The 15,409-nt window shown below is 36.1% G+C and overlaps 1 protein-coding gene across 1 annotated transcript; it reads left to right on the forward strand.

Annotated features, from left to right (window-relative positions):
- The first annotated feature begins 391 nt into the window (after window positions 1–391).
- MOV10L1 (Mov10 like RNA helicase 1) lies at window positions 392–15,075 on the forward strand. The gene is made up of 17 exons (XM_062492497.1): window positions 392–500; window positions 1,105–1,175; window positions 1,552–1,643; window positions 2,391–2,449; window positions 3,003–3,113; window positions 4,221–4,283; window positions 5,392–5,570; window positions 6,063–6,209; window positions 6,977–7,098; window positions 7,896–7,995; window positions 8,368–8,532; window positions 9,959–10,132; window positions 10,891–11,040; window positions 12,663–12,770; window positions 13,456–13,593; window positions 14,356–14,447; window positions 14,947–15,075. Exons 1-17 carry the CDS (start codon window positions 392–394, stop codon window positions 14,954–14,956), a joined length of 1,890 nt encoding a protein of 629 aa, XP_062348481.1. The 3' UTR covers window positions 14,957–15,075.
- Window positions 15,076–15,409: the final 334 nt, after the last annotated feature.

The following is a 15,409-nucleotide window of genomic DNA, read 5'->3' on the forward strand; positions in this document are numbered from 1 at the left end:
TTCTGGGCATAAACTGAGGATAGAGCTCAGTCTGTAGACTGCCTCTGCATTCAGATGGTGAAACTGCCTCTGTTGTAGGCAGACACTTGATTAACTTTAGCTGAGGGGCTATTGTATTTGAGCTCCAAGGACTATACTAATCTTGCTTTGGCTATTAATCAGGTATAAAATATTATCCAGTGTATGGATGAATGTATTTAGGTATCTTATTTGGCAACCCAGTTGCTGTGCTGTCTGTTTTCAGAAGTGTTTTCTTTAATATTAGCAATAGTTGGTTCCTTATCTTAGTGTACAACACTAATGTATGCTGTTTTTTTTTCAGCGTCTTAATCTAGATAATTATAAAGCCAACTTTTCTACTCTTTTATGGCTTGAAGAGATAGAAGCAGAAATGGATATAAAAGATTACTACATGAGTGGAGTTAATTTAAAACGGAATGGGAATTTGTTAGTGCTGGAAGTGCCAGGAGTAGAAGAGGGCCGCCCTCGCCTGATTCCAGGTAGAAAAGAATGTGAGATAAAGTCAAATGGCATGTTGTTCTATATTTTCACTAATAATTTGTTTAAAGAAGTTTTCAGACATTTGAGCACAAAGTTACTCATTTAGACTACTAGACAGGGGACTCAAGGGTACTGTTAGTGTCTCAGTTTCACAGCAGCTGCTATCTGAAGCAGCATTGCATGTGTCTTTTCTTACAAATGTTCCAATACTTACAGATTTTTTTTTTACAATAATGAGTGGGGCTTTCAGCAAAAATAAACTGTGCGATGTAGTAATGGCTTAAAAAGCAGTAAGTGTAGCAAAAAAGTTGGGAAAGCAGCTAAAATTGAATCCAGAATTTCAGGTAATATATGTAGTACAGTGGAGTGTTTTTTAGAAGTGTTGTCTGATGGCATCCAATACTAGATGCCTTTTAAAATGTAATATACAGCTACATATGGCATTTCAAAACAGTACTGATGGATGCAGCAATTTTGCTGAGGTTACCCTGTTGCAAATTCCTAGTTTAAACATGCAGGAGAGAAGAAGAAATTGCAGGCTGCAGTGAAAATGTTCCTATTCATTGTAACTGTATTTTGCCTTTGAACTTCCTTTACAATTAGGTGACAAGGTGATACTGAAAAGCCAGGTGTACTCAGGGCATATAATAGAGTACATTGCATATGTCGCTGAGGTAAGCAAAGTGTCTCTCCTCTTGAAAATACCACAATATACAGCTTGCAATTCTTGGAGTTACAGACTAATTTAACCTGACTTCTGAGAAAATAGGTTTATTTTATCTATATTTTGAGTGGTAATTTTGTATTATTATGATATTTCTGAAGACTTTGGTTTCCCTATTATTTTGAGATTGTAATCTTTGCCTGCTCTGAAAGCGCTTTTAACATAATCTAGATGTGTAATGTGTTGATAGTATGTAATGATAGTATGTAAATCGAGATGTACTTTTTGGAGTTGGTGGGGGATTAAGTGCTTTCAGAGGTGCTTCTTTATGTTTCAAGTACTAAATCTTCATCAATATCCTGACTTTTTTTTAATCTTTGTAACAGATATGTGAGGAAGATGTTACTCTTAAGGTTAATGCGGACTTTGAACGGACTTACAACTTGGAACCCATGGATGTGGAATTTGTTCATTGCAGGTGGTTTTTATAAGCTTCCAGAAAGCTGCATCTAATGATACCTCTAGTAAAGTGACTTCTAAAATATGACCATCAACTGTTTATTTTGGTGGATACTGAGAAAGACATATTTAAGATCTTGCCAATTTTTTTCACTTCTTTTCCTCAACACATCTTTGTCACCATTAATATGGTGACATATTAATGGTTAAAAGACTGTAACTGTACAAGTGTTCAGAGAGCTGTTATCATCATCATTTCTAGATAGCCACACAGTGTTAGACAGTAAAATGAGGAGGAATGAGGTGGGGTGTTTGGGGGTATTTTTCTTAGGTTTTTGGGGATTTTTTTAAAGAAAAAAATGTACTAATACAGCTGCAAGACTATGCAGAAAGTAAAACCAGCTGGTGATAATCTCCCATTCTTTTATACTTTAGTTTTATTCATGGGATGTTGTTATCTGGAGTTACAGAGTCTCTGTAAATACAGCCTTGCAAAGAAGTTCCTTGGAAGTGTTGAACACCGGCCCATCTTTGTATCACTGAAAATGTAGAGAATATGTGTGTTGATACTATTCATAGCAAAGCTATTTATACTTCTGCAGCATATTTCTCAATAGATCATTTTTTTAAAAATACACATTTTTTTATATATGACTTTTTTTAATGCACAGTAAAAAAGTACCAGATAACTCATAGGAGTGTGCTATCATAGTATATGGAAATGTAGGGTTTTTCTTTAATCTACAAATCAGTATTCTGGTTCCAGGATTCCTAGCCGGCGATGCCAGTTGGCCATTCAGCAAGCTCTCTACCTGGGTGAGACAGGTACGTTCCATTTGACTATTAAACTGTCTAGAGGAGTTTCTCTGTGTAGAGTCTTGTGGGTTTTATTGCTTTCACATCAGGGCATACTGAGAAGAATCCATTGTAATTTGTTTTTACAGGAGTTTTCCATGTGTTGTTAGGGGCTCTTTGTTTTGGTTTGGTTTTTAAGAGGGAAAAACAACGGTGAATGTAGAGGAGGTTTTGTTCAAAATTGTTTCATCTGTTGGTCATCACAGGCAGGAGGAGAGGAAGCAAACTTTCTGAGCTGTTAGAGCCAACCAGAAACGTAGGAATATACTGCTATAATCATAGCCTGTGAAGTGGCCATGTTCTGTGTTACCTCAGAATTTATTAAAAAGCACTGATTTCGTGTTCTGTGGTTGAGTTGAACAATGCATATGAACTTCCTGTCTTTACCACCTTAGTTCTGATAAATCAATTTTGTCAGCTCAGACTAAGCTGATGCATCAACAGTAACATTAATCAGTGAAACATACAAAGTGTTTGTGTGACTTTGAAATTTCTCTACTTTCTTTTTCTCTGCTAAATTCAGTGTTATTTCCAGAAAGGCTTGTGTTAAAATCACCACAAGCTATCAAGACCCAGAATACTGCAGAGTATTGTGCTGTTGATGATGGCCTTAAACAATCTTCACAGCAGGAAAGTAAGGTATCTATTCTAAATGTTCCTTAAAATGTTCCTTCATTCAGATTGGCACCAGCTACTTACTGTACAACTATTGCCAGAAAGGAATTGCATAATGGAGTATCAAAGAATCAAAATTGTGTTCTGCATTCTAATGACAGAAGTTTTTGTTTGCTGCCTGGAGAGGGGGGATTTTATGATAACTGATACTATAAAGCTAACAAAATGTCAAGTGCTTATTTAAAAGTGTGTGATTATGATGGGATTTTTCAGATTTGCCTTAGACTGGTTTTCATATCCACTGTTGAGTAGATACATGAGTCCAGTCAATGTGGGAGGAAATAATTTTGTAATATAAGATAATCATCCTGTTCTGAGTAGATTTACCCAGGCTTAACTACCACTTACATTAATAAGATGTAGAAGTCTTTCTTAGAAAGGACTTTTGGAGGCTGCCTAATTATCTTTCATTTTTGAAGCAGGACTGTCACCCAACACTAAATCAAGTCATCCTGGGGGCATGTGGCAGCATTTCTTTATTTTTGTCTAGAGCTTTCATAGCGTCTCCATAACCTGTGTTTCACTATCTTTACACTCAAGACGTTTTCCTAATCCCCTAATTATTTCACCTGCAATTTGTGTTTTACAAGGGGTAATCGATCAATCTGGTTTGAAATCAGTATTTTTAAGATTTTTGAGGCATGATGTCCATTTTCTTGCCAACACCAGATTTCCTTCAAGCAGTTTTCTCCCGTGCTACAATCTAAAGGGACATGTCCACCAAGGAAGATGCATGTATCTTTGGTGGTGGTCTGGAATATGACTGATTGTTTTTGTGGAAACTAACAAGTTATGTAGTCATGGCTTCAAAATCCTTATCTGAGTCTGTGGAGTATTTGTGTAATAAATGTTTAATGTTAACAGAGCCAATCTGTTACAAATCTTAAACTTAACATGGAAATTCCTGGCACCACCTTCTTACTACTCTTACCTTTCTGTCTTAACAGCAGATACTCTATTTAATGGGAAAAAAATAAAGTTTAGCAATTTTAAAAGTATTAGGGAAGATAGTTGCTTGTCTTCTTAAGGTTGTATAAATGCATTTATCCTCCCTTGCTCTTTTCAGGTCAAAAAAAAGCAGAACAAACAGACAAAAGGTACGGCATCAAGGGAGGTGAACATAACCAATGTAATGAGAGTAACTCTGCAAACAAGCCAACTTGATGTATTTTTTGTGCTTAAGTAATAAGTATCACATCAGTAAATCAGGGCAAAAGTAAGATACCTTTAAGATGTCCTTGTGCTCTGTCTTTCAAAGACAAATTCTAGAAATACTAGCAGGAAGTTTCTATAGAGGCTTTTGATGCATTACTTAAACATCTCTAATTTGCAGAATCTACAATGGTTTGGGTGGGAAAGGACCTTAAAGGTCATCTAGTTCCAACCCCTCTGCCACGGTCAGGAACACCTTCCACTAGACTAGGTTGCTCAGAGTTCCAGCCAGGCTCGCTTTGAGCACTTGGGGGGAAGGGAGGGTCAAGCATCTGATGATATATTTTGTAATTAATGAATAGTTATTTCCCAGTCATTTACTCAAAACATTTTGATCATATTCAGAGTTTTCAATTTGTTACAGGGATGCTGTCTCTCATCTTTGGGAAAGCTTTGCTAAAGATGATAAAACTTCTTCATGTATCCCAGATTACTCCTGTGCTTTTTTTTGGAAAGTGTGACTTTATGAATCATTGTAGTGAAATGCCTAAGAGGAGAATGAGCATGTCATTTTTTTATCAAAAGTATGCTAAAGAACTACTGAGTAATTACCTAGAATGCACTTCTGTGCAAGGGTTAATAAGATTCTTCTGTGGAAAGCTAAAGCTAGACTAGTTCAGACAGGATTAAGAAAAAAATTCCAGCATCTGTAGCAGGGGACTGATCATGTAGTACTGGTACCATTCCCTAAGTGCCAGTTACTGGAAGTTTCTCAAGTTTTTCTGTTCTAGGACAAGAAAGTGAACTTGATTCTAAAATTACTGAATAGAGTTTTTATGGATTATTGGGTTATGTAATCATGGTCCTTTTCTGCCTTTCAATAAAGAGCCAGTACACTTTAGAAATATTAATGGCTTATTTTCTACTTGGTATTCAATGAAAACTCAATTTGAGAAATTCATTGGTTGTTACCACAAGAGGAAAACAAAAATTTGCGGAAGGGCGTTGTGAATCGGAATTGCATTAATCTACATATGTTAAAAATATATATGTGAAGTTCTGAGATACGCTTGTCTTCATTCTAGTTGGTGAAACTGTGGAACTTAAACAGAGAGATGGTGAATTTTTCAATCCTATGCTGAATGTGCAACAGAGGCTGGCAGTGAAAAGGATACTGAGTGGTGAATGTCGCCCAACACCTTATCTTCTCTTTGGACCACCAGGAACTGGAAAAACAGTAACAGTAATTGAAGCTATTTTACAGGTAGTGGTGAATGACAAATCAGTCAACTCTAGTCTTTTCCATGTTGGAAGATTTATAGTATTTCTGTAAGTACTATCATATTTTTTTCCAAAGGAGTTTTCAAAATACTCCTTTTAAAATAATTTTCTGTAGCTCAGTAAAAGGAGGAAAATTCGTCTTCATATGGATTTAACAGAATTTGAAATGACTTATTTTCAAGCCTTTTCGTCTTTAAAACTTCAGTGAAGAGTGTGATTCCAGTAGTGCATAATGTATTCATGAAGCACAGGTATGCATTAATATAACCATTAATTCTGTTGTGGGTACACTCAGTTTGAGACTACTTAGTCATGACTGTTGGCAGGAGTGTTACTGAACTGCAAAAGAATGAATGGGTATCACATGTGCAAAACTCCTCTGGGTTCTGTATTCTGTGAAATAAAATGGGAATGTTTGCACTGTTGCTGCTTCTTAAATAACCTTTTTTTTTAATATCTGGCTTCTTTAATGTAGATACATTTTACTCTCCCAGACAGTCGGATTTTGGTATGTGCGCCGTCAAACACTGCAACAGATCTGATTTGCTTGCGGCTGCATCAAAGCAATCTCTTAAAACCAGGAGCTATGGTCCGAGTTAATGCTGCCTTCCGGTCAACAGAGGTAAATACTACAGATACATGCCACTTAAGATTCCCATTTTAATATTTCTACCTTAAAATACTGATTTAGTATTTTAACTCTCAGTGGCTATGAGGCTGCCTAGGTTTGCTTTGGATTCAGACTATTACATTGCTCCAGCTTTTCCAGAAGATTAACTGGAAAATACTCATCATAATCCTCAATTAGATTGTAGGAGCATAAGATCTTCACCTTTTTCTTGCTGTGCTTAACTCTACAAACAGCAGAAGGTGGCATTGGTGGGGATTTTTTATTTAATTTGTTTTTTTTGTTATCAGTCCAGGTTAAGACTACTTACACAGAAAGTAAGCAAGTAGGATTGTCATCTCTCTGCAGGACACACACCTTGTGGGTTCATTATATATATATGTATATATTTATACATATGTGTATGTATTTATACATATGTGTGTATAGAGAGTGATATACATTTGTATATATATGCATATCTGTGTGTATATATGCACATACACACATACATGTGTGTGTATATATATGGATGAGTATTTAAAACATCCAAATGTTCCGTTTTGATCCTTACAATAAAGCACAGATGTCTTGCAAACTTTGCTTAGGTTAATTCATTCATTCATTTTAGTGTATGGGTCTAAATCTATGTGTTTTGCTCAGCTTTTAGAATCATTTTCAGAGAGCTATTCTGAAATTTAAAGGTTCAAATTTAAAGGTAAAAAATTTTCAAATTTAAAGGTTCTGTTTTAGGCTGGCATTTTGTTTTTTTGTTTCTGCAGCAGATTGATGACATGGTGAAACCTTACTGCAAAGATGGTGATGATATTCAGAAGGCATTGTGGTCCAGGATTGTAATTACAACATGCAGCAGTGCAGGATTGTTTTATCAAACAGATACACGGTACAGTACCATAGATAGGAGTATCACTGACATGTCTGGATGACACAAACCACAGAACTTTTGAAGACTCTGTGAACTGTAACTTGGGCTTTTTCAGTAGCTCATTGCATGCACCTGTATTGAGTAAGAGAGCAAAGTACTTGGTTTTAGTAATATTTAAGCAGAAACTTTCTCCATGGTAAATTTAAGAACTATCTTGAGTAATATTTATGATTCTTGAAACAGTGACTTCTCCTCTGCCAGCAGTGGGAATAATAACATTGTTCTTGACAATCACTTTGGCTCAAAATGATCGCCATACTAAAAAAATTACAATTTGTTTGGCTTTTATCAAGTCACCTTTACTAATTGTAAACAACTGTCATGTCAAGTGCTATTAATCAAGGTTGTCTCTGACTTGGATTTTAACTCTGGAAAAGGACATTCTCACTATCTTGAGTTGTTTGGCAGAAAAAAAGCTTGGAGATTGTCTTTGCTACACCACACGCATTGTTTTAATTCAATATCTCAAGGAGACTGAGAATAAGGGAAGCTTTTCAGAGCATCTTCACACTGGTACAAACAATGCTTTAATTAAATGTTGCGTGTATCAGAGTATGTAAGTGAAATCAAAAATGTAGAACAAAGGTTTTTTTTCTTTATTTCCTTCTGGAAATACCCATCTTTGCATTATGCCTATGGGGTTGCCCGGCACACTTGACAAGGATATTAATGCAGTTGCTGAAGTCAGCCACAGGGTGGCAGAATGAGCTAATTTGAAAACAGCCCTGTTTCAGGTTAATGGTATTTAATTATAGGCTTGGACATTTCACTCATGTGATTCTGGATGAAGCAGGACAAGCAAGTGAACCGGAGAGTCTGATTCCTATTGGGTTGATTTCAGAAGCTGATGGACAGGTAGTTCTCTTAACATCATTTACTGAAAAGGAAAAAGCTTGTTTATTGTCATATTTTGTGGATTATGTAGAATGTAAGCAGCCATTTACTGGTAATGAGTTTTGTAATAGAGATTAATCATGCATGATATCAATTCTCAACACTTAAGTCTATGTTGGTAGGACTGGGTCAGTGTGAGAGATAGCAAAATAAAAGATGTGTTCTGTTTAAGGCAACAACATACTTCTGTTCTTTGCAAACAAATGTTAGGAGGAAAGCAGAGTAGTTGATGTGAATTGATGTCTGAATTCTGAAATGTGTATGTCATTATCAAATGAAGTTTCAATAATGATTGTTTTCATCTAAGATGGATTTTTTAAATTTCATATACAGATAATTCTCGTTGGAGATCCAAAGCAGTTAGGGCCAGTAATAAAATCTAAACTTGCGAAGACTTTTGGATTAAGTATGTCATTGCTAGAAAGACTGTCATCAAGGGAGCTATATCTGAGAGATGAGGATGCTTTTGGTGCCTGTGGAGCGTACAATCCTTTGTTGGTGAGTTAAACTTTCCATCAACCTTTTCTAGCTCAGTCAAAAAAGGAGCAGTTGTGGTTTATTATCACCATTTTGCTCCCTGATGCTTAGTGATAAGTCTAACTTGAGCATTAGTTCTCTGGAAAAGCCTCAATACTTGCATATGTAGTCTGAAAAGAAAAGATGCTGAGCTCTCCAATATGTTAAAACTTTTCTTTGAAGGGATCCTCTATTCTTAAGTAGCATAAGTCAAATACGGTGCACAAAGCACAGCTGTAAATAATAGCATAAAATTCCCTTTCATCTTCATTGTTCAGATTTACCATAATTTCATTTTCCACAGATGAAAAAGTACAGTTTCTGCTTTTTACATATAAAGACAAACAGTCTCTTCTTTGAGGACTAATTTTGCAAACGTCATGTTTCACAAAGGGAAGAAGAGAAACTGTTCTTATCTCTTTGTCATGTCTTCCTTTGAAGGATAGCTTCCCCAAATTCTTGTATGGGCAAGTGCCTAAATTCTGTGTTAAGTGGCAGAGGTATTTAAACAAGTACAGATGTTTGAGCTGCTTTTAATTACTGTCTGAATCCAAAACATAGGGCTGATGTTAAGCTTCCTAAGATGCCTTCCTGTTCTCATGGTAACATACTTTGAAGGATTAAACTGAGAGCAAAAGATGACTAGATGTCCATGGAAGTAGAGAAGGGAGGAAATCTGATGGCAGATTTAAGGGTGAAAGTGAGGACATTTGGACCTAGGCTTTAGGTCAGGTCCAGCCTGCTGAAAAACCTGTCACGCTTCCTCCTAAAATCTGTTATTGCAAACTTTGGTTGTTGTATTCCTTACTCAGTGCTTAAGGAGAATTGAAATAGTGAGAGATCCGGAAATGTGAGGGCTTTAGGGATACATTTCAACTGGAATATGCTATGTTACCCTTTTTGCAAGACTGAGATTTTTTGAGCTGGTTATTACTTTCTGGAATGCTTCCTTAAGATTATTCTTTCATTTAAAGACAAATACATTTTAGATGTTTTAAGGCCAACTTTGCCAACTGTTCTGATGTTCCCTTTTTGCCTGTCAAGACTTCTTCAAAAGAAGATATTGCATCCATTGAAACTGCATGGAAATAATCTGACTCTTGAAACATTTGATGTATAGACACATTTTCTTTTTTTAAGAAACTGGAGAATGACCCATTTGTCTATCATGTACATTCAGTTAGCTTTGTTTTTCCTTTAGAGGGGAAGGAGATGGTCCTTCAAAAAACTGCTTTGATGTGCTTTTTACTTACAGAAGGCCACGACTGCAGTTTTTGCCTTGAGTACCTTTCTTTGGCAGCCTTAGAAGTGCTAAATGATAGAGGATGGTAAGGTAGTAACAGTGTTCTGAGAAGTCTGATGAATAATTGCTTGTTTCAGTTAGGGATTTTGGGTTTTGTCTTTGCAGATCACTAAACTCACAAAGAACTACAGGTCACATTCTGCGTTGCTTGCCTTGCCATCTAAATTGTTTTATCACAAGGAGCTAGAAGTTTGTGCAGATACTTCAGTAGTAACTTCTTTGTTGAATTGGGGGAAGTTGCCCAGGAAGGGATTTCCATTAATTTTTCATGGAATAAAGGTACGTAAAATGTTCATGCAGTGAACTGTATAGTCTTGCTACCAGTTTACTGATTTCTTTAGAATAAATTCCAGAAAGGATATGAAAAAAGGTTGAACTGCCTTTCACAAGTAATGTGAATTCCTGACTATCTGGTTTTAAAAACAGCTACTGAAGTCAGATGTTTGCTAAGAACCTGAGCAGATGCCTCTTGAAGTGCACTGTGGAGACATTTTCATGAAAGTTTAAATTCATAGCAGATGACCAAACTGGAGTTACCATCAGCTGCTCTAGATTGCTTTTGATGAGAGTTTCCTACATTAAGAGGGATACAAGCCTCTAAAGAGGATCATTAGAGCTTAACTTGTCAGGAGAAAAAGTAGTACCTTGGTTAAAAAAAAATCTCTTAAGTCTTCCAAGAAGTTAGTAAGAAGTGGTAATATCTGCTGGTTGGAGAGGCTTGGTATAGAACTCTTCCACCTTGAAAAAAACAAGATACTAGCTTGTTAGCATATGTTATTCTGAGTTGAGGTGTAACTCCTTTATTGCATACTTAAAATACTGGTTTTACATAAATTTTATTTATAAATTATTAAAAAATGTATAAAATGTGAGGTGATGCTTGTTCTGTAGAAAAGGTGTATATAGAGGAAGAGAAATTATATATAACATTTCATCACTTTTTTTGCATTCAGGAGGTATAAGAATAATATATTAATAAATACATAGTCCTTTCTGCCTCTGATGTCCAACATCTCATTTACTTTCCCCCAATGCAGGGCAGTGAAACACGTGAAGGTCACAGTCCTTCGTGGTTTAATCCAGCTGAAGCAGTTCAAGTAATGATGTACTGTTGCCAGCTGGCTAGAAGTGAATACTCTGCAGTATCAGTGACAGATATTGGAGTGATTGCACCGTATCGTAAACAGGTATAATGTTTAACTGGTCTGATGTCTTAAGAGCTTCCAAGCTGCTATATGTCATCTCATCTATTTATATGGTGGCTGTGGTTTATTAAAGCAGGGGGACATATGTTAAAATTTCACTGTTGTGTATCATGATACACAGTGTATTATCAATCATTATGATGCTGCCATTGAAATCTAAAAGACAGCAATCCTGACATTCTACTGGGTTTTCAGTCTTAAAAATCAAGCAATTAAGGGGAGACCAGTTTGGAAACAGAAGCAGGTTTTCCAGTTGTTAGAAGTAATGAGTGCAAGTCAAGATTTTATCCAATGTCTGGAACAGCAGTCTGGTTCTGTCACTGTCTGCACTGAAGATTGGAATAAAAAGTGTGAAGTAGATGGTGTGACACCTTGTTGTGGTCTTTAGGAGACTAGAGGAAACAATTACTGTGACTTCGTAGCTGTCCTGTAGTCAGACTTGAAGTCTGTAATGCTCTTTAAACCTCTAGAGAATGTTGAACACTAACTTCAAATGTTGTGCTTTATTTTTAAATGTATTTATATCCAGATGTGTTAAGTATGTGATGTTTACTTTCATTTTAAAAACAAACTTAATCCCCTTTCACTTGCAGAGGAGATTTTGGACAGTGCACATAATTTTTCTTGGTGTTCACATCTCAGTATTCATAACCTTGCATGTGTGGCTCGGGGGAGACACTGAGACATATGAAAATGACCAAGCCCTTGTGAAGAAATCTCACTTGTAAATTAAAGCTTTGCTTTTACCAATCCAGATGGTCAGGTGCATGCACCTGCCTGTGTTTACAGTTATTATTTGGTTTTTCAAATATGTATTCATAGTATTGATGTGACTGAATTTCTTACACTCCGTAAACAATGTTTTCACATGATTTAGTGTGATTTTGACTTTCATCTGCCTATAAAATGAGGCATATGGTAGTAGTGTGAAAGAAAGAAAAAGAAAGTCACTTTGTATTGCAGGAATACAGATTAGAAAGTAGTCTTTGACCATAATCTTCATTTTAGTTAGGCAGGATTTTTTGGAGCACTTCAGTTATAATCTCTGAACAAATGTTAGCAGATGGCAGTACAGGAGTCCCACATGTACCAGCAACCCAGTGCCTGAGACTCCTTGTTCTCTTTCCCTTTTGATGGGTACTTAAGATCGTATCTCACTCCTGCCTTTCACTCTGCATGATGCACCTGGCAAGCAAAGGTGGAATCTTTGTAGTCTTCTTGAAGGGCTAAGGGGAGCTGCTTGCCCTGCCTCATCTGTGATATGCACAGTTTTGGATATGATGCACATTGGAAAAAGAGGGTTTAAGGATCCGAGTTATTCTTCTCTTTAAAATCTGGACTACTAAAAATCTCTCACCTTTTGTTCAATTTGTGGTAGAGAGTACTCCTTTACTTTCTAAGTTGTGTATTAGCTGTGATACTTTCTTGTAGGAAAAGTTACTATTTTATTTTAAAATCTTACTAATAAATGACGGCTAACCATACATATACATATATGTTAAAGCACATACATATATATGTGGTATGGTGGTTTTTAAAGCAGTCCACTCTCCAATCTAACAATTCCTTTTTTTTCTTTTCTTTTTTTTTCCCTTTTTTGATAGGTGGAAAAAATTAGAGTTCTTCTCAGAAACATTGATTTGGAAAACATAAAGGTTGGCACAGTAGAAGAGTTTCAAGGGCAGGAATACATGGCTATCATCTTATCAACAGTACGTAAATTTACTGTGGTCCTGTTGAGAATTTTTATATGTGTATAATTCTCTCTGTTTCATTTTTGTTGTAGGCCTTTAAAAAATTTAGGAGCCATATATTTGTCAGTCTGTCACAGTATTTGAAAGCAGAGCTTATTAAATGCATGGTTTTGAAGTTACTCTTCTCTTTAAAATCTGAGTTATTAAAAATCAGTTGCTTTTGTGTTTAAATTATGGTAGTAGTACTTCACATTTGCAGCTTGGAGGAAGAGTCCAGGATTTTCTCACTTTTTTTTCCCCTGAAGGCAGTGGTACTATGCTTACTTTCACTGTTCCACATCATACCATAGCTTTTCAATCCACTATTGGATCTCTCTTAAAGTAGTTGTAGGTATGTACTACAGTCTTATTTATAAGAACTCCTTATTTAGGTCGTGAAAATTTTCTTTTTTAAAAGATAGGTTCAAATATAGCTGAAATACAGGTGAAAAACTAATGAGTCATTGTTTTAGCACACTACTTGCTTTAGCTGTTTTTCTTATGCTAAGACAAAGCACACTGATGAGGCTACTGAAAGCCACATTGTGAATTGTCATTCAGCTGAGTGGATTGTTGCAGTAAGGAAATATTATGTTAAAGTTACACTGTGGTATGTTGTGTTCTCATCATTTTATTTCTAAAACTATCCATAATTCCATTTTAGGTGCGTTCTCAGAAAGTTGTAATTGATGATGAAAAACACTGTTTGGGCTTTCTCTGCAACCCAAAGAGATTTAATGTAGCAATTACTAGAGCAAAAGCTTTGCTGATTGTTGTGGGAAATCCTCATGTTCTTGTAAAAGTAAGTTTTGGGTTTATATCTTTGAATTGCATATGTTTTTGCCCCAGCAATTGAATGATTTTTATGGTTAATCTGATGTGAGGAAGCGTCAGAGTATGTTAGGAATTTGTACATTGTCCTCAGGCTGCATTTGGGAATATCTGATCTCCATGGGTTCCTGTACGGACGGACAGTTCAGGCACACACACAGTAGATTTCCTAGCATAAGGGAAATGGTGCTCTGTGCATACAGACTCCTAGCTTCTTTTTACCTCCAGCATGGAGGCTCTGACCTCCTCTAAAGTTCTCCAGCAGCCTGCAAATCCAGTAAGCATATTCTGAATAACCTCACACAGTCAGGTTCTTCACAAAATGTAGTTGCATCACTTATTAAATGGAGGGTGGCAGAAGTGATTGTTCCCAATTAATGCAACAAGTGCTGGGGAGGAGGGCTCCTTTTGAACTCATGCATGGTCCTTTCCCAGGAATAAGTTGAGCTTGTCTTAGTATCTTACTTTATGTCTGACTTCACAGACAAGGAAAACAATATTCCAGAAATGGTCTGAACAAAAATTTAGTTCCCCCACACCTAAAGTGTAACTATATGTAGTTTGGAGCAGTTATAGGTACCTTCCTCACATGTTGCACCATACTTGCACCATTTGTAGAGTTCTATTTCTGGAAGAGCTCCTATTAAGTCTCTTACATTCATGTGTCATGTTAATTTGTTTGAAAATTCACAGAGCAGCATGGTTACAGTTGTGTATTAATTTTATCTTGTAGGATCCCTGTTTTTATGCTCTGTTAGAATACAGTTTAATGAACAGAGTCTATATAGGTTGTGACCTGCCCAAAGAGCTGGAACACCTGCAGAAGTAAGTGTCTGGTCTTGACTTTAACCTTGCTAGATATTGATTAGTTTACAGTATTTTTAGAGCTAGTGTCATTTGAAACACTGATCAGTACAACAGCCTTTGTTTTCATAGTAGGATTGGATTTTGAATTCCTAAGTAAACATTACGTAAGCATAATGACATGTAATGCAACCCTGTTTTCTCCCACCCTGTAAGAGTCTGAGCATTAATCATTAAATAAGAGCTGTTGTTGATTTTGGTATCTTATGTATCCCCAAATGATAATGGCATATTTGATGATCATGAAGTGGAAGGTACAACCAGAAGTATTTAAGGTAATTTCACTGTAGTTAAAAATGAAGTTCTTGAAATTTTATTTAAATATGTCCCTTCTGATAACATGTAATAAATGCAGTGTTTAATGGGTATTATATACTAGATAATACTAATTGTTTTTAATCAAAACTGTTGTTTATGGAAAGGTAAGAAAGATTTCTATGTTACTCCCTTTAATTGACAGGTGTGACTAGTTTTTTGGTATTCAAGATCCATCCAAGAGTTTGGTATTCATCTGTTTTGAAACTAAAATCACTTGTGAAAAGTTCAGTCCTGAGAAGATGAAGCACTTTGTGTCCTCAGAGAGAAGCACGTGTTTTGAAATGGATAGAAGTTTCTGCAAATGAGTTTTTGGGTTAAGTAGTGAAAAAGTTGAAATGAATAGTATAAAATAGTAGTGGCACCTTACTAGCACCTTTCTGTTTAAAATGTGTATTACTATGCCTTTGCAAAGAACAGTGTGCCTGAATCCTCCAGGCTTCAGGAGACAAGTATTGAAGGACTCCTACATCAGCTTTTCCATATTCTAAAATTCTTTCAACTTCTCAATTTTCTCAGACTTATGTAATGCCACTTAAAACTGGATTGTCCCAAGAATGTAGATGGGTGTTTCATTGTTCTGGGAGCATTACAGTAATGTATCTAGG

This window comes from Cinclus cinclus, chromosome 4 (genome assembly GCF_963662255.1).
Source record: "Cinclus cinclus chromosome 4, bCinCin1.1, whole genome shotgun sequence".
NCBI lineage: Eukaryota > Metazoa > Chordata > Aves > Passeriformes > Cinclidae > Cinclus > Cinclus cinclus.

Excerpts from the sequence above, each read along its gene's own strand:
- MOV10L1 (XM_062492497.1), top strand. The coding sequence starts at position 392 with ATGGATATAAAAGATTACTACATGAGTGGAGTTAATTTAAAACGGAAT. Across the intron at positions 7,099-7,895 it reads TTTTATCAAACAGATACACG|GCTTGGACATTTCACTCATG; the intron begins GTACAGTACCAT and ends ATTTAATTATAG. Across the intron at positions 10,133-10,890 it reads TAATTTTTCATGGAATAAAG|GGCAGTGAAACACGTGAAGG; the intron begins GTACGTAAAATG and ends CCCCCAATGCAG.